The sequence below is a fragment of the Leopardus geoffroyi genome, chromosome D1 (assembly GCF_018350155.1).
Source record: "Leopardus geoffroyi isolate Oge1 chromosome D1, O.geoffroyi_Oge1_pat1.0, whole genome shotgun sequence".
NCBI lineage: Eukaryota > Metazoa > Chordata > Mammalia > Carnivora > Felidae > Leopardus > Leopardus geoffroyi.
In genome coordinates, this window is record NC_059329.1 from 84,844,599 (window position 1) to 84,871,520 (window position 26,922).

Below are 26,922 nucleotides of genomic sequence, written 5' to 3' on the forward strand. Positions count from 1 at the left end.
AAACTATTCTATGGCTCTTCATTGCCTTCAGAGTAAAGTTAAACTCCATAGAATGATAAATTTCTCACCTCATTTGTTAGCACTCTTTCTCTCTCTTATTTTATGTTTTAACAAAATTAAACTATTTCTATTTCTCCTACAGGCCATGCTTTTTAATGTTTCTAAGTCTTTGCTCCTGTAGTCCCCAAAATGCGCTTCACCCTCTCTCTCTGCCTCAGTAACTCTTTATACCAGCTGGGATTCTTGTGGCTGCAAAGGAAAGAAAGCCTACTCATACCAGTTTGAGAAAAAAAGAGACTTATAAAGATACTGGGCTGTCTCATGAAACCAAAGAATAGGGAAGTGGCTGCGCATATATCATGGGCGACAAAAGAACCAGAGGCTTGAATGCTGGGAGGATGCATTCTCTACAGTTTGTGCTTCAATTTGTGTGTGTCAATGTAACTCAGGTTATTATTGCTGTTTTCCTCTGACAAAAGGCAGAAAACAAAGCAGTTAACAGTTCTCCAGTTTCACTGGGTCCCATATTGAAAAATCCTAGTAAGGAACACTGATTGACCCAGCATGTTTCCTTTTTCATATTATTTAAAAATGTTTATTTATTTGGGGGGGGGGGGGTAGGGGTAGAGAGAGAGGGAGACAGAATCCCAAGAAGGCTCCATGCTGTCAACACACAGCCCCATGCTGGGCTTGAACTCACGAGCCGTGAGATCATGACCTGAGCCAAAACCAAGAGTCAGACGCTTAACCAACTGAGCCGCCCAGGTGCCCTACCCAGCATATTTCAGATGTCCACTTGTGGATCAAAAATTTGTAGCTTAGGAATGCAGTATAATAGTGTACTGAATGGCCACTCTCAACATAACCATGTGAATAGGGGAGGGAAGATTAAAGAATACATTGAATAGAATACATTCCTACTCCTTTATGACTTAGCTCTGATGGCCCTCCTCCAGAAATCACTCCAGATCCCCTTATTGGGTTGAATGCTTGTGTTCCATGCACTCTTACTGCCCCAACCCATATGCCTAATTGTCTAATACTGCCATTAGATTTTTCAGTGATCTGTTTCTGTGTCAATCTCTCATGAACTCTTTGAGGATAAGTGTGTATCACATTATACCCCAAACTCTGAAGATACAAAAACAAAGCAATAATGAATGTTTAAACACCAAAGATTTCTGGAAAAATGAGATGATTACTTCAACTGATATGTGGATTTTATTTCTAAAACTCTTTGTATCAAAAGTCATCATTTTAAACTTTCTCTGGATTCAGTATCTATTCATCCTCTTACGTAGCAAAATCAAGTGACTAATGAGATAATTCCAAATCTTACTACATTGTTAGTTTCTCTCTGAAGTAGTTATTAAAAGATAATATATATATTTGATTACATATATTTAAAATCACTTAAGTTACCCAATATTATGGGGAAAAGCATGTGAAAGCCACACAAATTCCTAATATGCTTAAAGACTTTCCAAACCCAGTTCATTTGACAGTCTATTGACCAATAAGTTCAGTAGAATTCCAATTCATTGGTAGAAGCATTCTCTATCCTGCCCCAAAAAGCAGGAAAAGGTAATATTTTTCTCAGCACTGTCAAGGAATAGATCAAATATGTGTAAAAAAAATTAATAAGAGGTAAAACAGTAAGGAGAAACTTGGTGAAAATTGGCAAAACAATGTTCTGCTCTCCCTCTGCTGGCTCCTAGGCAGTATTGCTGTACAAAGATCCACCCGAAGGCCTAAGGAGGGTTCTCTCATGCAATCCCTGAAAATATTTAGAACTGTTCATATTGTTCACCTAAATAAGCCCTATGGCACACCAAAACATCCCCATCAAAACCAACAGTACCTACTCCCGTCACTAATAATGATTAATATAGAAAAGCCAAAACATGTAGACTCTAATAACTTGGCTCCTAATTTTCCAAGAGAGTAATTCAAAGGAGAGTTATATGTAATATTATATTTTCTTGTTTTCTAAGAATATGATCCTTACTCATAGATTGTGTTGTAGGCCGGTAAAGTACAAAAAACAGTGAATTTTGAGTTAGATGATATGGGTATGAGTCTTTTTTCCCCCTATTACTTACTGGTTGTGTAACCTTTACTAATTGTCACTTATATATTGGTTGTATAATACTACTATTTCTGGAGCTGAGTTTTATCAATCTCTAAATGAAGAAGCTGTGCAACAGAATTATTGGATCCTTTTCCAGTTGTAATATTTTATGATTCTAAGTGCTGTTGAATTACAAAATTTCAATGATTTATTTCTGCTTTTTCTTTATACCAGTTGGGTCATTTTCAGACATAAGCAAAATGGTCTAAACCAATTCTGTGATCATCAGCTTCCCTCCTTGATGTAGTGCCAAATACTGTGGACATGCAAACGAATCTTAATTGATACAATAATGATTATGATGGCAATGAAGAGCCCAGGGATTTTAATTTGAGCCAAATTCTCTACTGGTTATATGGCTAGTATTTTGAGTAGCAGCTGTGAACAGATCTGCATTTCCTTCCCCACGCCACCCCCACAACAGTCTGAAATCTTTGCTTCAAATGAGAAAAATCAGAAGACGCTAAAAATGCAACTTCAATCTGTCCTACTGGACAGTAATTAAATTCCCTATATCACATTTCTTTACATCAATCAAGTCTTAAATATTGTTGTAAGGAAGGAGGGTACAAAGTGGTGAGAGGGAAGTCAAGAGATACAGGTTCAAATACTTCTCAGGTTAATATCCATCTTTCAAGATTAGAACATAGCATGCCATGAATGACAGAACATATGTGAGCTGATCATTCCAGTGTTTCCAGATACATTTGGAGGTTCATAAATAGTAACAAGAATAATTATAGCTACCAGTTATTGAGAGCTTACTGTGTGCTAGGCACTTTCTATATATATATGAATGAGATATTACATATGTATGTGAAGGGTATTGTGATATTGTAATCCATAACAAGAAATTTATATTTGGTCTTGGTCTCCTTTCCTGGCAGGAATTTAAAACTCTTGTAATTTCCTAAGTGGTAAGTGTGATTAAAGTGTCTTTTGTGATTCATAACAAGCCCCTTATAACCACACCATAGTTTATGTTAACAAAGGGACTATTGAAAAGCCACAAAGGTTGGGGAGGGGGGGTGGTTACTCTCTCTACCTCTGGGAGGGAAATGGAACTGGAGATTAAGTTTAATCATCACTGGCCAATGATTTAATCAATCATGCCTACTTAATGATGCCTCCATAAAAGCCCGAAAGCATGAGGTTCAGAAAATCTCCCGGGCTGGTAAACACTTGTAAGGTTCTAAGAAAGTGGTGTGCCCCAGAGAGGGCATAGAAGTTCTCTGTGTCTCTTCCCACATTTGTCCTATGCATCTCTTAGACTGGTGGTTCCTGTTACACCATTTTCTTTAAAAAAAAAATTTTTTTTAATACTTATTTTTGAGAGAGAGAGAGAGAGAGAGACTGAGCATGAGCAGAGGAAGGGCAGAGGGACAGGGAGACACAGAATCTGAAGGAGGCTCCAGGCTCTGAACTGTCAGCACAGAGCCCAACACAGGGCTCAAACTCATGAACCGCTAGATCATGACCTTAGCCAAAGTTGGACACCTAACCAACTGAGCCCCCCAGGCACCCCTACACCATTTTCTAATAAACTGATAAACTGATAATCTATTAAGTAAAATGTTTTCCTGAGTTGTGAGCTATTCTAGCAAATTAATTGACCTAAGAAGAGAATGATGGGAACCTCTGATTTATAGCCAGTGGGTTAGAAGCACAGCTAACAAGCTGGATTTATAATTAGCATCTGAAGTAGGCAAGGGGTGGTCTTTTAGGACCGAACCCTTAACCTGTGGGACCCCACACAATCTCCCAGCTGGTGTCACAGAATTTGTGTATCTGTTAGTACTGCTGCAGCATTAATTGTGTCTCCATTACCTAAAACTTAGTCACCAAAGAAATCACAGATTTTTTGTATCAAATTAAAGTTGTTACAGATATCTCAAAATATCATTTATATTCATCACTACTTTGAAATTATGGTAGTTATTAGATTTGGTCCTAGACTATGCCATCTTTTGCATTTTTTTAAACATATCTGCAAATTTTTTTATATTCCTCCCATCAAGAGGTGTAAGCCATGCTCCCACCTCTTGAATCTGGACCAAGTTCAATGACTTGCACATAACCAACAGAATGAGGTAGAAGTGACAATATGTGTGACCCCAGGGGATAAGTCATAAAAGGCAAAGCAATTTTCACCTTGCTTGCTGGAACACAAGCACCAGGAGCTCTGAACCACCATGTAATAAATCCAGCCACCCTATGGCTACTATGCTGTGAAGAAAACCAAACCAGCCTAAGCAGAGACCACATGGAGAGACCTGAAAGACAGAGAAAGCGAGCAAGCTGGCCAGGCTCCACCTGGTCTTATTTCAATTGGTAGAAACAACTGGTATTACAATTGGTGTTAAAAGGTTTCTCTACTATGGTTGATGGAACACAAACTATTCCCAGCCCCGTGTAAGCATCAGAAATTGTTGGGCCTGTGGCTTTTGGTGGTCCTTTCCCAAGTCTCATGAAGTTTCAGTCTTCCATTGTGCAGATCAATACTCAGCCAAAGAACAAGGGGAAATCACACCTGACCAGACAGACCTCGGAGACTCTCTCTCTGTGTCTCTTACTTTTCTATCTTCCCATTGGCTTCCTTCAATTTCCATCTCTGTCTCTTTCACTCATGAAACCACTGGTTTCTGTTTAGGTTCCTCCCTGCTCTGTGTCCTGAACACTGCCTCCAGGCAGCAAGCTGGAGTCATTGTAGGACTTCCCTTATTTCTCTTCTCTCAGGTATCACAATTCTGTATTGCCTGTTGTCCAATGTCTGACAACAGTGACTTCATATATTATGCCCAATTTTCTAACTGTTTTGCAGGGAGGACAATTCTGCAAATGCAGAAATTCAAATATAACTTAAAATTTACATAAAAAGCTGAATTATGCTGTCTGATCTTAAATTCATACTCAAAAGTACAAAGCCCCTCATACTATATTATTAATTGCAAAAATTTTTGAAAATGTTCTCAGTGGTAGCTGTTATCTCTAACTTTCCACTGTTTAGCTAGGCATATTTTGGCTTCTTCACTGAAAGAGCTCTCATCACATGATCTATGACCACCCTTGTTACTATAGCTAAAGCTTATAATTTAGTTCTTTTCTTACTTGACCTTCTACAGCTGTGAGATACAATATGGTAGCCACTAGCCACATGTAGCTCCTGAGTACTGGAATTGTGGCTAGTTCAAATTAAAGGTGCTGGAGGTATAAAATGAATACCAGATTTCTAGGACTTTGCATGAAAAAAAAGGATGCAACATGGCTCATTAATTTTATATTAATTACATGTTAAAATGTTTTAGATATAATGGATTAAACAAAATATACTTCTAAAATTAATTTCACCTATTTCTTTTTACCTGTTCACTACTGCAACAACAACAAAAAATTATTATCTACGTGACTTGCATTATACTTCTAATGGCCAGTACTGCTTTATAGCAACCTCTTGTACTAATAACACCCCTGCTTGCAATTCTCTCCTTCCATGGTTTTTGGGACTCTGCTCTTCCCTACTTTTCCTGAGACCAAAAACTATCATTCTCAAATTCTGGCATGCTGCAAGATCACCTAATTGTTTGCCAGAAATGCAGATTCTTAGAGTTCACCTGCAGACTCTAATTTAATCTGGTACAAACATTTCTTATTAAGATAAGAAAATTCTGGGGCACCCAGATGGCTCAGTTGGTTAAGTGTCTGACTTTGGCTCAGGTCATGATCTCATGAGTTTGAGCCCTGTATCAGGCTCCCTGTTGTCAGCACAGTACCCACTTCAGATCCTCTGTTCCCCTCGCTCTCTGCACCTCCCCACTCATTCATTTTCTCTCTCTCTCTCTCCCTCTCTCTCTCTGTCAAAAATAAACATTTAAAAAATTGGGAAATTCTTATCTTCCAGCTCAAATTCTTCTCATCTCCTCTCCTTTTTCCACCTGCTTACTGTACATTTTGGGGATGTCTCAAACTTAACATAGCCAATGTTTAATTCTTTATCTCCATTTTCCCTAACCTATTTTTCCCTTTGTCCTCCTCAGTTTGTCCTCCTTTGTCCTCCTCAGTAACCCAAGCTCAGTTACTCCTAGTTACCAAGTTACTCATTCTCTTTCTTCCTCACATCTATATATAATCAGTTATAAAATCCAACTAAATTGAATTGCTTAACCTCTATCCTCTCTATGCTTCCTTAAATCCCTTACTTGAGGGGGATCCCTTACTTCTCAGTCTTGGGACTACTGATATTTTAAGCCAGACAGTTCTCTGTTGTAAACAACGCTTGGCTTGGGGCAGCCAAGCGACAGTGGCCTTCATCTGAAGTCGAAGAGCTGCACCCAAAGTACTGAAGTATAAACCGATGTGACTGACGGAGACGGTGTCTAAGATTTGCTGCGAAGTGGAAAGAGTGCGGTGCGCCTGAGGACATTTTCCAAAGGCAGCCGCAGCCCCTGCTCGGCCTCCCGTTCTCCCGTGTGACCTTGATGCCCCTCCCACCTGGGCGGGGCCTGTAGCCTCTCCTTAAATCTCTGCCAGCTTGACATTTTCTTGTAACCAATAGAAGGTGGAGAAAAGTGGTTTGTGAGGCTTGGCCGGGAAAGGCGATGCCGTCCCGCCTTGCTCTCGGGAAAGGAACGCAGACCGTCTTGTGCATTGTAGGATGCACAGATTGTCTTGTGCATTGTAGGATGTTTATAAGTTTCCCTGTCCTGGGGCACCCGGGTGGCTCAGTTGGTTAGGGTTCCAACTTCGGCTCAGGTCATGATCTCCTGGTGCATGAGTTTGAGCCCCGCATTGGGCTCTGTGCTGACAGCTCAAAGCCTGGATCCTGCTTGGGATTCTGTGTCTCCCTCTCTCTGCCCCTCCCCTGCTTGTGCTCTCGCTTGCTCTAAGAATAAATATTTTTAAAAATTAAAAAAAAAAAAAAAAAAGTTTCCCTGTCCTCACCCCAGTATTTATCAGTAGAAACCCCTAGTTTGAACAATGAAAAATGTGTCCAAATATTACCAAATGTATTTGGGGGCAGGGGGATCACCTCTAACTCCATAGAACCACTGCCTTGGTTGATTGAGGCCCTCATTATTGATCAGCTGCATTAGGGCAAGAGATTCCACCTGGCCCTCCTGCCCAGGCCTGTACCTCTTCCCTGTTTTCCACTCTCCTTATAGTTTTACACTTTTCTTCAGTATAAAATGTAGTATCTTTAATATGTCATAAAAAGGGCACTATCTGTCCTCTACTTACCTCTCCAGCTTCTCACTCCAACTATACTGAATTTCTTGCAGTTTCCTTAAGGATGGAAGAAAGTCATAAGAAGTGTTAGTCACAAGAAGTGCTAAGTACACTAGTAGCTTATGAGACAAATGCAAACCTCCTAGGATGTTTTATATATAGAATATGAGTAACTATGTACTTTCTGAAACACAGGCAGAATTGTGTTAAATATACATAGTAAGTTAGTAAACTATAAGGCATGCCAAAGCTAAATAAAAAATATGATGGAAGAGGGTCATTTATAGTCAAACAGGGATGGAAAAACTAAGGTGTGAATAACTCTGCCATCTCTGGGACGAAAGCTTCGTCAGCCCTAAATTAGCTACCCACAAGTGACACCTAGTATAGTCTCATATGTGCTCTATCCAAGAAATGCAAATAAAACCAGCGCCTGTTCATCAAGCTAATTAGTAGGCTCTGGCTGTGGCCAGGCCTGTTTCCTTATATCTATCCAACAGAGTAGACGTGTGTCATTGGCCCAAAGCACTTTCTGCCTGTAGGCCTTCTTGCTATAACCCCATCTCTAGTCCTCATAAGCATATCATCAGTGGAAAAGGCGGATGTGGCAGATAGAACATACGAACATCACATAACTCATGATTCAGGTGATGTCGTCCTTCTACATGTTTACACCCCATCCTAAGTGTGTCAACTCCAACTCTTTCCCCTGCCTGGGTATTTAAGTTGATTTAATAAACCATATTTTTCAAGTATCTTAATGTGGTCTGTGAGCCTTCTGTTTCATTACCATTAGGATGGCTTAATTAGTAGTGTACTTGGAGGTCACGAGTGCATCAAGTTAGTTTTCTACACAACAGCTCAATTCAAGCATTAATCTCCCTACTGAATGCCCCTGCTTTCATGTATCTCATTATATCCTGTTCATATCCTTGTGTTTCTATCATGGTGTTTATCACACCACACTGTGATTAACTGTTTACTCCTCTGTCACTAGGCTGTGAGTTCTTTCAAAGTAGAGATAAATTTTATTCTTTTTGTCTCATTATTCCTTAGCAAAGCACCAAACACAAAGTAACAAAACTATTGAATGCGACCTCTTGCAGACACAGCTGAGGGGATTATCTCTTGCTTTTTGCCTTTCTCCCATTCCCTAGTTCTAAGATTGACCCAGCCTGGTTGCAGAGCAGGAAAAAAAAAAAAAAAAAAAAAAAAAAAGTGGTAGGAAGGGCCATAGGCTCACTGCAGAAAACAATTTACAGGTGTGTTTTGTATCACAAACAAGCTGGGGCCTTGGTGGACCTTATCTTCTTTCCCGGTTCTCACATTTTTCACTTGGGTGGTCAAAAAAACAATAGTTTGGGTGCTTTCCTCCCTCCTATCCCCACCTGAAAATGGTTGAAGGCTGAGTCTTCAGTCTAAGGGATCACAATCTCTCAAAGATTCTAGATGAATAATACCCACTCCAAAAACTGAGCGCCTAAACTGTGGCAGACAATAGGGATACAAGAAATAAACTGTTTTCTTCCCTCAGAAAATTTACAAGCATCTTCCTGGAGACTACATTTTACTCCAAGTAATAAACATAGCTATTTCTATTGTTTGTAATTTAAAAAGATGCATTTTGCAATATATTTCGTTTGAACAAAAATCACACAAAACGTGAGACTATAAATAAAGGGTCTGTTCGTAACGTTCTTGTAACTCATTCACTTCTCCGGGGATTAAGAGGAATGGGGTGCAAAAATTTGGCCTCACGCACAGGCATAGGAATTTGCGAACACAATCCAAGTCAGCCGAACCTGTATCTCCCAAGAAATAGCCCCAGGGAGCTCCCAATTCCCTAACCTCACAAAACAAACGCAAAACCGAGAGGACTCCTGAAGCAACCATTGCCTCACCTTGCATATTCCGCCAATTAACACCGCCCAGCCCATTCCGCGCAGGAGGCGGGCCAGGCTCGGATCCGCTCTAGGCTTCTATCGGGCGTCGCTTTATGGTAGCGCTGAGCCTCTCTAGCCCTTGCCAGCCGTCCTCTCAGTGGTAGGACGGGGAAGAGAGGAAGAGCTGGCCGCCAAGTCGGCTCTACGTGAAAGCGGGTGCCAGCCCAACCTCGGCCGGGGAGAGCTCGAGCTAAGGTGGAAGGGGCCCGGGGGAGGCTCTGGGAAGGGCGGGAGTGAGGAGACGGGTCCTTGGGTGGGAGGGGGGCCCGGGCCGGTTCACGGAAGTCCCTAAGGAGAGGTGGGAGAGGAGACCCCGGCACATGAAACGGATTTCAGCTTCCGGCTTGGGCCTCCTGCAGCCGGCTACGCTGCTGTGGCTCCGACGCCCCCAGTTCTTCTGCGGCCCCTTGTGTCAGGGCCCAGCATAGTTTCCGGTGCATCTGTCTCCTCCGCGGGTTGTCGCCCCTTTTCGGGAGACCTGGAGCCCTCAAAGCTATGATTTAGGCTTATACTATGTACATGAGGGATATTATGGCCCTGAATCTCGTCCACATCCTGTATCGCTGCCTGTTCGTTTTCATTTTTTAATGAGCATCCTCCCAGCCCTAGCTGATTGAGGCTGGAGGCCGATCAGTATTCATTTTTCCATCCCAGTAGCATGAACATAGGAAGTGTTCATTGGATGTATTTGGTAGCTTGACACATGATGTGACTGTCACCTAGGGGCGTTATGCATGTGACCATCATGCTGTTGGAGTGGGAATAATTGCAGCATCCTGGGGACCTAGTCACCCTGATTTGGAGAGATCCATCCTTCTTGATGTGACATGTGGCAGTTTCTGAACAGGGAACATGTATTCAAAAGACGTTAAGTGATTACTTAGTGCCAGTATTATGCTAAAGAAGCTACAGCTGTAAACAGGAACTGGTTCATTCCTTGTCCTCACAGAGCTTAATATATTATTGAAAAACTAACAACAACAACATCAAAAAAAAAAACCAAAAAAAAAAAAAAAAACCCTGTGATGAGTGCTATGAAAAGGGAAGTCCCGGATGTTCCTCTTTTGCCTTTGGGTGATGCAGAAAATAAAACCATAATGCTCCTGCCTTCCAACAGCTGAGAATAGAGCAAAAGTTTTATTGCACCATGAGATTGCTCTGCAGACACAGAGGAAGAAGGACCTATAATAATAGTACTTCGGTAAGGCACACCAGATAGGTTTAGAGACTGGTACTGCCCTGAAGGATAAGTTAGCATTGCCTGGCACAGAAAGGGCCATTGGCTTTCCACGCAGGAGTCGTAAAGTGTAAAAGAACTTTGCAGGCAGTGTCGTTTGGCCTGGAGTATGTGGCATTTGAACAAGTAATGCCATGCTAGAGAGTCCAGACTCTTATCTTCTAGGAAGAGATGAAAGTATTTTCAACAGAATGATTCAGAGTTCGGTTTCACAATCACCTACTCAACAACTGGAGTGTTAAGTATTTTTTGACAATTTGGGCCACATCCAGAATCAGGTAGAACCAAGAGCTTTATTTACTCTTCTTGGTCTAGAAGCAGTCTCTCCATTGCTGAAATTCCACTTCAGTTTTCTTTGGCCTTTAAGGGCTAGAAGACTAGAGACAAATTGCGAATGGGGTTTGGAAGCCTGAAGGTTTGCTAAATTGTTCCAAAAATGATCTGAAACTATACTAGACAAAGCAATAAGAAAATCTGAGGGGAAGATGTTAGATAAACCTAGAATAAATCATTAGGACCTAATTAAGAGAGATTCTTCATATAAAAGTAAAATTAATTTTTGTGGGGTTTTTTTTGGTTTTATTCATTTAGCAAGAACTTGAATGTTATTACAGGCTCTGTGCTAGGCTTGGTAACTGGAGCTCTAAGCCTCAGTTTCTTCACCTGTAAATGGGGATGATAGTATTTATCTCACTGTTGTAAAGATAAACAAGATGATGTTTGTGCTTGGTGCTATACCTCACACTTAGTAACTACAGGCACCAAATATTTTAAGTGATACTTTGACTATATTTTGGTTTTAACTTCTCTTTATCTTTTTTTTTATTGGGCCTGAATCTTAAGACTCAGGAAAGCTTGCTGGAGTCATTTCCTTGTGTGAGCTCACTCAGCTGTGTTTAACCTGCCTATTGTAGAGTTTTGTAATGGATAGCAAGTGATAATGCTTAAAAGCTTGTTCCATAGAATCTAAATATATATATATGTATAAATTTTAAATAAATCTTTTTTAAAAATCAACTCATAGATAAACAATAGATTGGTGGTTGCCAGAGGTAGGGGGTCGGCAAAATGGGAGAAGGGGGTCAAAAGGTACAAACTTCCAGGTATAAAATAAATAAATAAGTAATGGGGATGTGATGTACGGCATGGTGCCTATAGTTAACAACACTGTATTGCATATTGGAAAGTTGCTTAGGAAGTAAATCTTAAAAGTTCTCACAAGAAAAAAAGTGTAACTGTGTGGTGATAGATGTTAACTAGACTTACTGTGGTGATCTTTCACAATATGTGCAAAATATCAGACCTTTACCTTGTACACCTGAAACCAATAATGTTATATGTAAATTATACCTCAATTTAAGAAAAAAAACGTGTTTTTTGAGCTTGCAGTGTTCAAATCATAAGATCATACAAGGAGAAAATAATTTTGTTTACTACCTAAGGTGGTAGAAGGGGTCTAATCTGTTCTACACTTATTTCATTGTTTCTTGACTCTTCTAGTATTGCTGTAAGAATATTAAATGTTAATTTTAGAATCACAAAACATACTATATTTAGGCACTGAATAAAGTGTTGGCAACCCTAAAGCAACAGAAAGTCCAAAATGCAAAAAGTTTTTGGGGATTTTTCAAATAAAAAAAATCCAGAGTTAGTAAGGAAAGACTTTATTTGAAAGGTATGACAATAGGGGAAAGGAACTATTGCAGTAGAGAGAATTCTCCGACCAAAAGATCTACCAGCATCTCCAGGGAAGAGTAAACTGATGCTACAACAGATCTCCGTGATCCAAAGTTCAGGGACCCGGGGGAAGAAGAGAAACTTAAAATATGACTAACAAACATTTTTGTTCTAACTGTCAGTTTTAACATGCAGTTAAGATTCACAAATTTGTAAATGAGGCAAAGATTAGGAGTTTGGACGACCTTTGTCCTAGTCTCAGGTAGACAAGGGTGTATCCTCAGAGTCTTATAGAAGCCATAAAGAGAGTAGTGGGAGGATTTCCTTAACCATGACTCTTGAAGAACCAGAAACACAGGCCTCAGGTAAAATTCAACTTCTCAAAAGGCTATTTGAAATGGAAAATGAGTGTACAAATAAAATTCATCCAAATCTCTCTACAGGAAGGCCTTAGGAGACCCATTGATCCTTCAGGAATTAACTGTTAGTATTTGTAAAACCTACATCACAAAGTACAGTTTAAAAGTATTTGAAGACCTGGATCTCGTTTGTATCAGAGTGAAATCTTACCAAAAGGTAGGGGAAAAGAACTGAATTAATCAGGCCTAAATGAACACATTTAGGGTTTTTTGTTTGTTTTTGGCTTTCATCTTATCCGATTAAAAACAGGACTTTTTGGGGCACCTAGGTGGCTCAGTCAGTTAAGCATCGGACTCTTGATTTCAGCTCAGGTCATGATCTCACCGTTCATGGGTTTGAGCCCCGCACTGGGCTCTGTGCTAATGGTGAGGAGCCTACTTGGAATTCTGTCTCTCCCTCTCTCTGCCCCTCCCCCAGTTGTGTTCTCTCTCTCTCTCTCTCAAAATAAAGAAAGTTTAAAAAAATTAAAGTGAAAAATAAAAGCAAGACTTTTTTTTTTCCTTTCAAGAGGCATAGTAGATATACTGTTTAAAATGATTGGAGGTAATTAATCTCTCACTACGTTTAAAAGAATTTTCCACCAAAAAAGGGGGTGGAAGTAAAATCATGACTGTTACACATTTATAAAATTATAAACACATGATTTTTGTTTACCTTATTAATGAGGGAACTATGTTGTAACCAATTCAAATGACAAAAGAACAGACATATTTATTGATCAGGACTATTGAAATGAGCAAATGGAGGCAAACGGTCTTCCACAGTGGGCCAAGCAGTCCATTGAGCCACCATTAGAATTTACAAGACTATAGACAAGAATTGGATTTGCATTGCTATCCATTATACATTATCTACAGTTGTCAGTTGAAAAATAGCTGAAAGGCAGTGGAAGACACAGAATGTGAAAACCCTGATCTCTGTGCTTTCAATAATGCATATATTTCTCATATATATATCGGTTTTATCAAATTTATGACTCCACTCCCCTCATAGTCTTCCCTAAATGTTAGACTTCCTGAAAGATAAGTTCATGTTTGGGTGTGGATCTTCCTTTTTTTTTTTTTTTTTTAATATGCTTTATAAATATGGAAGATGCTTGGTTAATATTCTCTTAATTGAATTACCTGAAGCAGTGGATCTGGATCTCAAAGTAGTATGCTTACATGTCACCTGGGGGTCTTTTGTTGTTTTGTTTGTTTGTTTGTTTGTTTTAGTATAGATTCTGATTCAGTAGGTCTAGGGTCCTTACTGAGATTCCTCTTTTCTAATTCATTCCCAGCTGATGCCAGTACCGGTTCGTAGACAGTAAATAGTAGTGCATTTCTGATTATGTTAATTAAGGAAGGTGTTCGATTAATCGTTACTGGAGAACATTACATCATGCTGTAGGTAAAGGGAGCAACATGGAACTACTGGACTGTCACTGGAAGAAAAGAATAAATATGATTTGTGGGCCACATTGCCACAACATAGACCAAAACGAGCAAAAGAAACAGTTGCTGGGAAATAGATGCAAAGAGCTGTACAGCAGAATTTTAGCTTAGGGAGGAAAGACAAATAAAGACATCGGGTACTACAACAGTGGAGGACCAGCTAGAGGCTGTAATTTTTAGAAGACAGGCAATAACCACTTAAGGTCACGGCCGAAATTTTGTGCTCCTTGAGTTAGCCTGACTTTTCTTTAGCAACACATGAAAAAACTGCCTAATTGTAGATCAGGAAGGTAACTTATGTAAGACTTCAAGCAGTAAAACTTTACTGACACAGGTATATACACTTTTACCTTGACAGTTTTAACTTTTTTTTTAATGTTTATTTTTTTGAGAGAGAGAGAGAGACAGCATGAGCAGGGGAGGGGCAGAGAGAGAGGGAGACACAGAATCCAAAGCAGCCTCCAGACTCTGAGCTGTCAGCACAGAGCCCAACGTGGGGCTCAAACTCATGAACCATGAGATCATGACCTGAGCCAAAGTTGGACACCTAACCGAGTCACCCAGGTGCCCCTACCATGACAGTTTTAAATGAGTGGTACAGTTGTGCCATTGAGTTTTAATCAGTGTGTAAAATTTATTTTTTTACCGTGAGTTGCAGTTTATCTTCTATCTGATAGGACGTTTTAATTTTAAACTGAGCATGTCCTATAATTTGTTCATGGGAAGTTCATCTTTCTTTTAGCAACAAGTGAGAAGTGGTGCATAATGTGAAGCTGGTACCAAAGAAACATTTCTACTTCCAGGAAGATGCAAAAAATGAGGTTGCCAAATTTAACAAATAAAAATACAGCATGCCCAGTTAAATTTGAATTTCAGACAAACAACAAATTACTTTTTAGCGATATTTGGGATATACTTAAAATATATGTATGTTATCTAGAATTCATGTTTAATTGGCCAGTCTAATAGTAAATCTACCCTAACAGTGACACCAGAGGGATAGCTGCTTAGAAAATGGTATTGCACAGCAGTGTAATTCCTGCAAGTGTTCCTCCAAAAATTATAGTACTCAAAAGTGTGCCAAAAGCTCAAAATAGTTGGAAGCACCTGTTTACCAGTAGAGGATGTTTTCAAGGACTGAGAGGGTCATGGCTACATTGAATTAAAAACACATTTAAGTCTATGCTTTCCAACTAAGAGTTCAGGTTCATAGTAGTTTAAGATTAATAAAAGAATTTATGGTATTGTGGAATTTCCAAGCAAATACTTAGAAAAAGGTGGGGCTGCCTGGGTGACTCGGTGGATTAAGCATCCTTCTTTGTTTGGCTCAGGTCATGATCTCATGGTTGGTGAGTTTGAGCCTCATGTCAGGCTCTGCGCTGACAGCATGGAGCCTGCTTCAGATTCCCCCCCCACTTTCTTTCTCTCTCTCTCTCTCTCTCTCTCTCTCTCTGCTCCTGCCCTGCTTGTGCATTCTCTCTCTCTGTCTCTCTCTCAAAATGAATAATAAACATTAAAAAGTGGTTTAATATGAGTTAATCATATTTCCAAGTTTCCGAGAGAGATCATTTAGAAATAAGTACGCTGGCACAACTAGCAGTCTTGCTAATAAACTCTAGTGAACCATGTCGTAATTTAGACAAGATAAAAGGAAAGTAAAGGAACAGATGCCCCAGTAGCCAAGGAAAAGAATTCCCTAGTGGGTAAAAATGTATTAATTCTGTAGACAGAATTTCCAAAATGAATTTTCTAAGTCACAGGATGCTTTTCCTGTCAAATACGGTTAGGGTGAGGCAAGTGTTTGCTAAGAAATAATTTTATGTTCGAAAAATCACAGATTAGTGGCTACAGATTGGGTATAGTACCTACAGATATAAAGAATCGAGCATTAATAAGACATTAAACAATAGCAGTTTCCATAATGTGCGGGTCAAGTTTTTTTCTTTGTGTTGACTGTTAAGAAAGTTCAGAGCCAGATTTGTGTCCCATATCTCTTAAAGTACAGTACAGCCTAGTTTGTAGTTTTATAATCATATCTCTGGCTTCCTCTTTTCCACTCCTTAATTTATTTTAATCCACATTTCTGTTAAAAGAAATCTGCTTGTATAATACAAGCCATTTTGTCTGATATAATTGGTACCATTACTTGGAAGTTAAATTTTAAAAGTTGGTTAAAATAGGATAAAAAATATATAAATATGCTCCACCTTAACTAGCTTTTTTTTTTTTTTTTTTTCAACGTTTATTTTATTTTTTGGGACAGAGAGAGACAGAGCATGAATGGGGGAGGGGCAGAGAGAGAGGGAGATACAGAATCGGAAACAGGCTCCAGGCTCTGAGCCATCAGCCCAGAGCCTGACGCGGGGCTCGAACTCACAGACGGCGAGATCGTGACCTGGCTGAAGTCAGACGCTTAACCGACTGCGCCACCCAGGCGCCCCATTAACTAGCTTTTAAAAACATCATAAGTTAAAATGTTCAGTGACATTTTGAACTTTAAATTGTATTCTATTTTTTAACTTTTTAAATTTAGTATTTTAACTGAAAACAGATGCATAGTCACCATTTTTTGTTAACATGAGACCAGAGTCCTCTTTGTATATGGTGTTTTCTTTGCATATGGTTTCTTTGTATATGGTTTTTCTCTACAGAAAACATGGCAAAGTAAGCTTTCTAACGATTTTTTTTTTTGGAGCAAAATTTATAAAAGCACTTGCAAAACTGCAGGATCCTAGATTTTTCAGCACTCTGCCACCATCCAGATTTCAGTGATTCACATATATATTTTTTAATGTTTTTACTTTTTTTAATATTATTTATTTTTGAGAGAGAAAAAGAGTGCACAAGCTGGAGAGGGGCAGAGAGAGAGGGAGAGAGAGGATCCGAAGCAGTCTCCACCGTCAGCACAGATCCCAATGCAGGACTCCAACTCACCAACTCTGAGATCATGACCCAGGCTGAAGTCAGATGCCCCATTGACTAAGCCACCCAGGCGCCCCTCACATATATTTTTCCTAGTGACTTGTATTTGTTGAAATTTTTCTTAAGAATTCAACTAAGGTTTTGTATTTGCTTTGAAAAATATTTATGAAATTTTCAAATAGTACAGAAAATGAAACGTGTGTAAATGCCACCAAGTTTTATATTCCATAAATATCTTTAAAAAGGTTCCTTCCTCCTTAGAAGTATGTATACCACAAATTTGTATTTCTTTTTTTTTTTTTTTTTTTAATTCTTTATACTTAGAGAAAGCCCACACATTTGGACGTGTGCCCAGGGGAAGGGCAGAGAGAGAGAGGAGGAGGGAGAATCCCAAGCAGGCTCTGCCCTATCAGCACAGAGCCCAATGTGGGGCTCCATCTCATGAACTTTGGATCAAGACCTGAGCTGAAATCAAGAGTCGCAGGTTGTTTAACCCACTGAGCCACCTAAGTGCCCCAAATTTGGCATTTCTTAATCTGATATATATATTTTATCATGATTCATATTTTTATCCATAAACCATGTACACTCTTTTTTGTGTGTTTAAAATTTTAAATAAATGGTATGTGTCCTTTTACAACTTTTTCACCTAAGATTGTCCTTGAGATTTATCTATGTTGATTCATAGAATTCCTGTAGGTTAGTCATCTTACCTGACCTGTAGGAGTCCCTGTTGAGTAACTCACGGTGTCTCATTCCTAAAATTAGGTTCTTTCCAACTTTTCACTGTCAAAGACAATAAATGCTCAAAGTCCTTGTATATGTAATGTACAAAGTCCTTGTGCTCATGTGGGACATAGATTTTTCTGGCATGGACATCTAGAGCTGAAAGTGCAAGGTCCTGGGATGTGGACTTCTTTAATTTTGCCAAAAATTGCCAAAAATGCTCTAAAGCCATTGCAATTTACATTTCTACCAGTGTATAAGGAGCATGTAAGAGTTGGCCACAATTTAACCAGCACCAGGTTATCAGATTTTAAAATTTTGCCATGCAAATGTTTGAGAAATGGTATTTAATTTGCTTTTTTTTTTTTTTTTTTTTTTTTGACATCAGTAAAGGCTGTACATCTTTGCATGCATTTCTTGGCTATTTTGTTCTCTTCCTCTGTGAATTGCCTATCTGTATGTTTTTTAGTTTTCTAATGGGTTCCTTGTCATTTTCTAATTGATTTATAGAAGTCAGGATATGTTGTTGTTTTTTTGTATATTTGGGATAATAATCCTAACCATACCTTTCAAGTGTGGCTGTTTTTCCTCCTTTAGAGTTATAAGGAAATGTTTAATTTTGATGTATAATCAGATATATCCATCTTTTCCTTTGGTATGTGCTTTCTTGTTTGAGAAATTCTTCTCCCAATGTCACAAAGTCTTCTATGCTTGCTTGCTTGCTTTAAATGTTTACTTATTTATTTTTGAGAGAGACAGGGAACGTGAGGAGGGGAGGGGAGGGGAAAGACAGAGGGAGAGGGAGAATCCCAAGATTATGAAAGCATTACCTGAGCCAAAACCGAGAGCTGGACACTTAACCCACTGAGCCATCCGGGCACCCCGTCTATGTTTTCTTTTAAACATTTGTATAGTTTTTCTTTTCTTGTTTGATTATTTAATCCATCAGGAATTGATTTTTGTTTGTGAGAAAGAGATCTTAGTCTATTTCCATGTGGTTATCTGGTTATCCCTAATATTTTAATATTTTCCCCATTAAGGTGTAATACCCTATAACACTGATTATATAAAATCATGTGTCATATGTCACACCAAACCCTTATCGTTTCTTGGATCTATTTGTCTATACTGTACTGCTACCACAGATTTAATTATAATAGCTTTATAGCAAATAAATATATTACTTTGTTTTCCTTCAAGACTATCTTGACTGTCTTGGATTTTTACTCTTCCAAATAAACCAAATGCTAAATTCCAAGGTGGAATGAGTGGAATACCTACTGGGATTTTTATTGGAATAGTATTGAATTTATAGATAAATTCCTGGAGAATTTATATACTTTGGTCAGAGTTCCCATGATTAATTTCTACATTCATTTAGGATAACTTTTTTGTCTGTTTCATAATTTTCTCCATAAAAGTCCTGCATATCTGATGTTTATTGTAGGCTTTTGGTAAATGCCATTCTATTCCTCACTTATGAAGAGTTTCTTTCTTTTAAATAGGTGTTGAATTTCAGCAAATGCTTTTTCAGTTTCCCAGATAAAAAGTTTGCAGCACAAATCTGACTCTTCAATTTTTTCTCTAGGGCAATCAGCACATGACCTACTTGAGAGAGATCTGTAGACAAAATCTAACAAGGGAAATTTGCTGGAATCAAGAGTGATGGATCCATGTTCAGTTGGAGTCCAACTCCGTACCACGAATGAGTGCCATAAAACCTACTATACTCGTCACACGGGTTTCAAGACTTTGCAAGAACTGTCATCAAATGATATGCTTTTACTTCAACTTAGAACTGGAATGACACTTTCTGGGAACAATACCATTTGCTTCCATCATGCGAAAATTTACATTGACAGATTTGAGGATTTGCAGAAGTCATGTTGTGACCCATTTAACATACACAAAAAACTAGCCAAAAAAAATTTGCATGTAATTGACTTAGATGATGCCACTTTTCTGAGTGCAAAATTTGGAAGACAGCTTGTACCTGGGTGGAAGCTTTGTCCAAAATGTACACAGATAATCAATGGAAGTGTGGATGTTGATTCTGAAGATCGGCAGAGAAGAAAACCTGATTCAGATGTATGTATGGCAGCCATTTTTGTCTCCTGTGTTACTTCTACAGTGTGGGGTTTTGTTGAACTATAAAGAAATCATTTATATTATTATGATACTAATTGTAAATTAAAGTTGGGGAGGTGAAAGTAAATGATTTTCTAAATATTCCCATGTACCTAGACTGGATGATAAACCAGGCTTGAGAAAGGAATAACATACTATGCCCAAGACTCAAGCTGTAACTCCTAGGGCTAAGATGTCAGGAGTGGCTTTTAGAACATTCTGGTAAAGCCAGAATCTAGTTATTATCTTAGCTTCTTTTCTAATACCAAAGTAACTCAATGGGACATGCCAGCCAGTGAGGATCTGTATAGCACAATGAATTCCCCTTGAAAATTACTGCTTTAAAACGAACACCAGAAAAATCACTTCCAATAATTGTTTCTTCAACCTTTCTTTCTTCTTTGGCGTTAATACTGTTCTTTGGATTTCTTTTGCTTTTAGCTCTGAATTCTTATTTGATATGATCAGGCTAATTTTAGTGCTCCCTATGGTCAAAAAGCATACATTTTTACATTGTAAATACTAAATATTTATAACTCTCCCTTATTCATATGCCTACATTCAGATTATTTAACTACATCAGAAAAAAAACCGAGATTTCATAAAGCTATCTTTGGGTGTAGAACAAAGACAAGTATATCAAAGGAGCACTTCTCAAAATTTCTATTTATAACCAATTTATAATTCTTGCTGCTGGGATATTTTTCTCAATTCCCTCTTTTCATTATATTAATAAACCAAATTAAAAGATAATTAAAATTTTAAATTATATGTAATACTTCCCTTTTGTTCTCCCCTCAAAGGCATATCTCCAGGACCCAGTGTTACCTTGCAGTTCATACTAGGTACTTGCACCTGTCACTATAGATGTCTTCTCCATTCCATTTATTTGTTGCTCTGTGTAATATATCACATAAATTGCTTTTTCCCCAGATAACAAACTTAAATCCTCAACCATCAAAATTTTGTTTTACCAATGCTTTTTAAAAAGATGATAATACTGTTTCAGGACTTGAAACCATTATTATCTCTCTGCTTTTAACTATGTATACAATAATAGAATCTTTTCTTAAGGACTCAAGATGATATTAGGAGCCTCAGTTTTTGTTTTTCTTTTTTGTTACATTTTTAAAGTAATCTCTACACCCAGTGTGGGCTTGAACCCACAACCTGAAATCAATAGTTGCTCGCTCCACCAACCAAGCCAGCCAGGCACCCAGGAAACTCAGTTTTATCCCATTGGGTTGTACAGCAGGGGTTTTTTTTTTGCCTTTTCTCCCATATTGACAGAAGCCATAGCAGTTTTCAGCAGGCCTATCGCCCCTTCTAATAGGCCAGAGACTAAAATTAGGTAATGGAAATATTATAAATAAGTTAACCAAAGTTAAACTTTGAATATTGTCTAGGGCTGTGTAAATTTCATTGCACTTGGGTTCTAAAACCTTTTTCTTCTTTTTTGTGAATTCCAGACTGTCCTTCAGGTTAAGGAGTAATCAGGGTTAACATTAAGTTAAATATTAATGTATTCATGGTCTGTTGTCAAGATTTGAGTTGATAATTTGTTTACCTTTATTCAGGGAAGAACTGCTAAAGCTTTGAGGTCATTGCAATTTGCAAACCCAGGAAAACAAACTGAATTTGCTCCAGAAACTGGTAAAAGAGAAAAAAGAAGGCTCACAAAAAATGCAACCGCTGGTTCTGACAGGTAGGCTGTGTGTTCCCTGAAGACCTTTGTTAGTTTGCTGCGTCTGTCTGTTATTGTTTCACATCTTTCTCTGGAGTTTTGAATTTTTGGGGTAGATATTTTAAACTGGATAATCTGCAATTAGTAGGAATCTCCAAGGGCTGCATATAAAATGAAGGCGTCTCTTTCAGCTCTAAAAATTTATTTCTAAGGAAGTGTCAATGAAGTGAACAGGTTAACATTTTTGGCATGAGAACTAAAATTCAAACATATTTAAAACAGTTTTTTGAAAAGTATTGGTATTATGTAATTGGTATATCACCCTTCTATGGGTGGCAGCTAAAAAGTAAATCTTATGAAAATTCAAGGTTGCTTTTTATTTTTTACATGTCTAAAATAGAAACAGTTATGGTATAGTCAACAGAACGAATGAAAAAAGTAAATTGTTTAGAATATGACTTTTTAAACTGAACATTTCTAAAACACAGGTTGACAAAGAAATGTTAGTGTAATCATTCAGAATTATTTTCTACTTATGCCATTTATTCCATCTGTTAAGATTTTCCAATGAGTCATTTAAGTGTTTTTAGGCCAGATTTGCTCGAGTCCGTTAAAGAACAAGAAACAGATTAATTGCAGTATAAAACCAATAGGGTAATAGAGATTGGTAACCAACAAAATGTACCATTATTAAGCAGCCATTCTTTGTTGTTGTTGTTGTTGTTGTTGTTGTTGTTGTTGTTGTTGTTAAGGGAAGGGGAAAATATTTTTCACAGAAATAATATTTTTTTGGAAATAGTTCTGGTCCATTCCTTTACTGAGTTGACTTTTAAATGGACTTCTAGAGGCATTTTCAGGCTCTTTGGATTTGTCTCAACACTTTAGAATGAGGTCTCTTCTCACATAGTTCATTACTAGTAATTATAGAGTAGGCTTGAGTCTGGTAAGTTATGTACCAGTTTTGCAGGACTTCATCCCTAATTCAAAATATTTTACTTGCTTCCTTTTTTTTTTTTTTTTTTTTTTTTACCTTTTTTTCATTTATTCAAAAATAATGTCTTTGTGAAGTGTCATTCATCTTGTGTTTTCTTTTACAGACAAGTGATACCAGCAAAGAGTAAGGTCTATGATAGCCAGGGCCTGCTGATTTTCAGTGGAATGGACCTCTGTGACTGCCTCGATGAAGACTGTTTAGGATGTTTCTATGCTTGTCCTGCCTGTGGTTCCACCAAATGCGGAGCTGAATGCCGCTGTGACCGCAAGTGGCTATATGAGCAAATCGAAATCGAAGGAGGGGAAATCATTCATAACAAACATGCTGGATAATTTGTGGTATCAAATTATGGGAAAAGATCCCATCTCTATTTCTAAAACTCTGTCACTCTCAGATGCATTCTAAAGTTGACTGCCAAATGATGACAATTTGAAAACCACCTCAGCATGCACTCATTATGCATTAGTTTTGCAGTTAGGGTGCTTTAAGATTTATTATTTGATGTCAGTTTATATGGGCTTTTACTCAGCAGTCAGCTTTAAGCCTGCCCAGGCCAATGTCAACAAGTAGGTAAAGGCAGTCCTCCATTAGCACAGTTCACATTTCAGTTCCATGGTATATACCGTGGGTAGTTATGTGAAGTACAAACTTCCCTGCTGGCTCTTTGTCCCTAAGTCATTATGTAACAGATGTGCCTCCTCATCAGTGACCAGTCCATCCGTGACCTTCACTCAGACCCCTCTAGTGGTTGGTTACCGCACATCTGTCATTCAGTCCACTCCTAGACAGCAAAGCATGTGGTTGTGCTGTCTCCTTGTCACCCATGTGACATTTTCCAAAAGTGGATCATCAAAATAACTGGCCACCAAAGATAAAAGAGCAGTGAAGAAATGAAAAATGATCATGCTAGATGTGAGATATGCATTGAACGTAGATGGAGTTGTAGAAGAAATCACTTATGGGAAGGTTGATGCTGCTGTTTCTCTAGAGCCTCAGTATGCAGCTAGAGGAAGCTTGCGGGGGGCGGGGGGGATGCTAGGGGGAGCAATGTAAATAGGGAAATAGGCTGTGATGAAAAGCTTGAATATATCCCAGAGGAAGTGATAGTAAAAAACTTCACGTTAAAGGAAATTACAGCAATTTTACAACATTGAAAGCACAAATGAGAAAATGGTAGAAGCAGATCCAAACTTAAGTATCTGCAATGGTATAGCCTACTTTGTATCTTAAGTTAGCAAAAAAGCAAGCACTGTTCAAACCGCTCTTGATTAGTTTTTTGCAACGGAATAATGCTTTAATTCTCAGTGTTTCCAATGTTTTTCAATTACAGTGTACTAAAATACCTTTTTTTTACAGTGTTTTCATTTTCCTTTACATTTCTAACAAGAGTTTTTAATATTTTGATGGGTTTTTGGAGGTCACAGAACATTTTCCCCATTGATTATTAAGGTTGCTACGAATGGTCATTTTTATGGTCCAGCACTACTGTGCAAGCCAAGGACTGTAGCTGAGAACAGTGCCTACTTCAGGAAAAGTTAATTTCAATAAAACTAGGTGGTTGAGTGTTAAAACTATTTTGGAAATAATCTACATATCTAAGTGCTAAAAGTCTTCTCACTACTTACCCTTAAAAAAAAGTTTTAGCATTGTAAACCTTTCATTGTTTAGCCGTACATTCTTGGTGAAAATTTGTTCCTGGTGGCAAAGATCTTAACTATGTATAAAGCATGGATATTCATACAATACAGAAACAGGGATACATGGTGTCTATGTTATTAAAGTTTTATAAGGTGGTGATTAGGATCAAAAGGGCTAAAAAAAAAAAAAAGGCTTTAAGGCAGTTAGTAATGAAAAGGAAAAAAAAGTGGACAAACAGTGGTAGAGACAGTATAAATTAAATTGGAAATTGCTTGAATCTTGATGTACTGGTTCTGTATGGAATTCGTATGGGTGCTCTTTGGAGAATGAGAGTGGATGATAACTTCTCTGCTCCTTTTTCAAGCAGCTCCCTGTCTAAAATACTTTATCAGCTAGGGCATTGCCACTAAACTAGGCTTTTGCTTTGTTTTCCCTAAGTTGTAGTACTTTAGTTTAACTAGATAAGCTTTTAGTAGTTTCAGATACATTTTAAGTCATTTAAGTGAAATTTATGCAGCCAATTTGATTGGATTGACCAGTGGAGGTTTATTTTTTATTTCTGTATACTTTGGTATCTGTTTAACAGGTTTTACTTTGATGGAATGCCATTTTGAACCATGGTATTGTCATTAAGTTATAATTGTCCACTGACCTAGTTATCAGAAGTATAATCAGTATCAAGTCTTTAATTCAGATTTCAACAGAGCACTGGCAAAAAGAATATTTTGGCTTTATATACTTAAATTAGATGCTAGTTTTTTGGGTGTTTTTCTGAATTAAGGAAATATTTTGTTATAGAGGATACAGAGACTTCTAATTTTATCTGAACTTCTGGGTTCATTAGACCTTAATTGCATTGCTACCAATGTTTTGTTTTTTTGTTTGTTGGTTTTTTTTGTTTTGTTTTGGTTTGGGTTTTTTTTTGGTTCTAAGTAAGTATGATTTACTATATTGCTTAAGCTTTTCTGGGGCGCCTGGGTGGCTCAGTCGGTTAAGCATCAGACTTCAGCTCAGGTCATTTGTGGGTTCCAGCCCCACCTGGAGCCTGCTTCAGATTCTGTTTCCTTTTCCCTCTGCTCCTCCCCTACTTGTGCTCTGTCTCTCTCTCAAAAAATAAACAAACATTAATAAATAAATAAATCTTAGATTTTTTTTTTGTTTAAAACAGGAATATATTTTCAACAGAATAAATGACTTAAAAATTCAAACTGTTTATATTTCAACCGTCCTTAGACTATTTCTGTGTTATTTTTCAAAGATGCTAATATTTAACTTGTTTCAGGGATAAATTTCTATAATAATTTTGCTTATATTTGTTCATTATGCCTATGTAGAAGACCAGACTTTTAGTGAGCATGCAAAATGTTTACAGAGAGAGGTATATCTAATTTAGTCTGCTACAATAAAAGCTGTGTTTTGGGAAAATTACGTCATGAGTTCACTTACTATTTTTTACTGTAGAATTACAGAAATACAGAATACAATGAAATAATCTGAATTCTTTTTATATTTTCCATAAGTATGGTTCATGGTGGCTAAAATTATTTTAGAATACTATTAGTCTAAAAGGCAAAAATAAAAGTGATAAGAACACTTCTGCTGTATATGGGTCCTGCTTAAGAAGTTGATGTAAGGCTATAAACATTGGTCTTACACAGTGTTGGTCACAAATGTTAAAAAGTGCATTTATATATTTGAAATAAATGGCATCCCATGTAATCTTTTTTCTATTTCTTTTATAAGCATAAGAAAATAGTTACCTTTGAAATATTATTCATGAGATTCTTGTATTTTTTTAATATTATATCTATGTCTGTATAACAAGCTGTTCTACCATCTGACAGAATTCTCCAGAGAAATGCATTTGTGTCCTCTCAAGTACTCCCACGTTCAGAACCCCTGAATCTGTATCAGAGAACCTAGGTAATATGAGTGTTCTGTAAACCAAAACATGTTTTCTTTTTTTTTTTTTTTTTTTTTTAAATGGGGATGGCTGTCTGAAGCGTGGTTTAGTTTGCTATACAGTGTTATAGGTGGGTTTTGGTGGACAAAATCTGAGCAGTCAGTTCTTTGAAAGAGCTGTTGCTGCCCTGAAAAGGCAGATTCTGCTGCGGCCTCTCAGCCCCACCCCTCCTGGGTCACGTAACACTGTATGAAACCAAGGGGTCTTAAATGGACTGCACTTTGGTAATTAGAGATTTTCTGTCGACATTAGGAATACCCTTGTACAAAGTCATATGGCACTGCCTTAGTTTTTGCTGACATCTGCTGGTATCTTGATGTAAATAAACTCTGCTGCTACTAAATGCTTAATCTCTTCACTTTTAAATTAAACTGTGAACACTGGTAGTTACACTAAAGTGGAATATTTTAAAGAACCCTGGGAGTAGAATGGTTTCTCTTTGTAGCATTCTTAGGTCTCACCCAATAGTAGTCAACCAGATTTCTTTTTTCAGGAATATGAGTCAGGATATGAAAATATGCATAGGCACTTCTGGGTTTCATTTATTTATTTAAGGTTTATTTAAGTAATCTCTACACCCAGTATGGGCCTCAAACTCACTACCCTGAGATCAAGAGTTACAATGCTCTTCCGACTGAGCCAGCCAGGCACCCCTCACTTATTTTTATAAAGTGGAGAGACTTGGGAAAATAATGGTTTTTATTTACTGAAAAACCATCAAATGCTTCACTGAACACTTAGTTTGAAAAGCATAATAAACTCCTGTAGAATATATACCCCAATTTATAGATTATTTGCAATGGC

At 37.9% G+C, this 26,922-nt stretch overlaps 1 protein-coding gene and 1 long non-coding RNA gene across 2 annotated transcripts in view; one reads left to right on the forward strand and one right to left on the reverse strand.

The window, feature by feature from the left end:
* The window catches only part of LOC123601533, a 200,844-nt gene extending 191,481 nt beyond the window's left edge, over positions 1-9,363 (reverse strand). Inside the window, exons 1-2 of the long non-coding RNA XR_006714151.1 lie at positions 9,256-9,363; positions 7,367-7,411 (exon numbers count right to left, since the gene is read on the reverse strand). This is a non-coding gene — a long non-coding RNA (uncharacterized LOC123601533). The remainder of the gene's footprint in view (positions 1-7,366; positions 7,412-9,255) is intronic.
* Positions 9,364-9,369: 6 nt separating this feature from the next.
* Positions 9,370-26,461, forward strand: LOC123601531 (ADP ribosylation factor like GTPase 14 effector protein). The gene is made up of 4 exons (XM_045484840.1): positions 9,370-9,492; positions 19,301-19,800; positions 21,417-21,544; positions 22,621-26,461. The coding sequence occupies exons 2-4, from the start codon at positions 19,378-19,380 to the stop codon at positions 22,847-22,849; spliced, it is 780 nt and encodes a 259-aa protein (XP_045340796.1). The 5' UTR covers positions 9,370-9,492; positions 19,301-19,377; the 3' UTR covers positions 22,850-26,461.
* Positions 26,462-26,922: the final 461 nt, after the last annotated feature.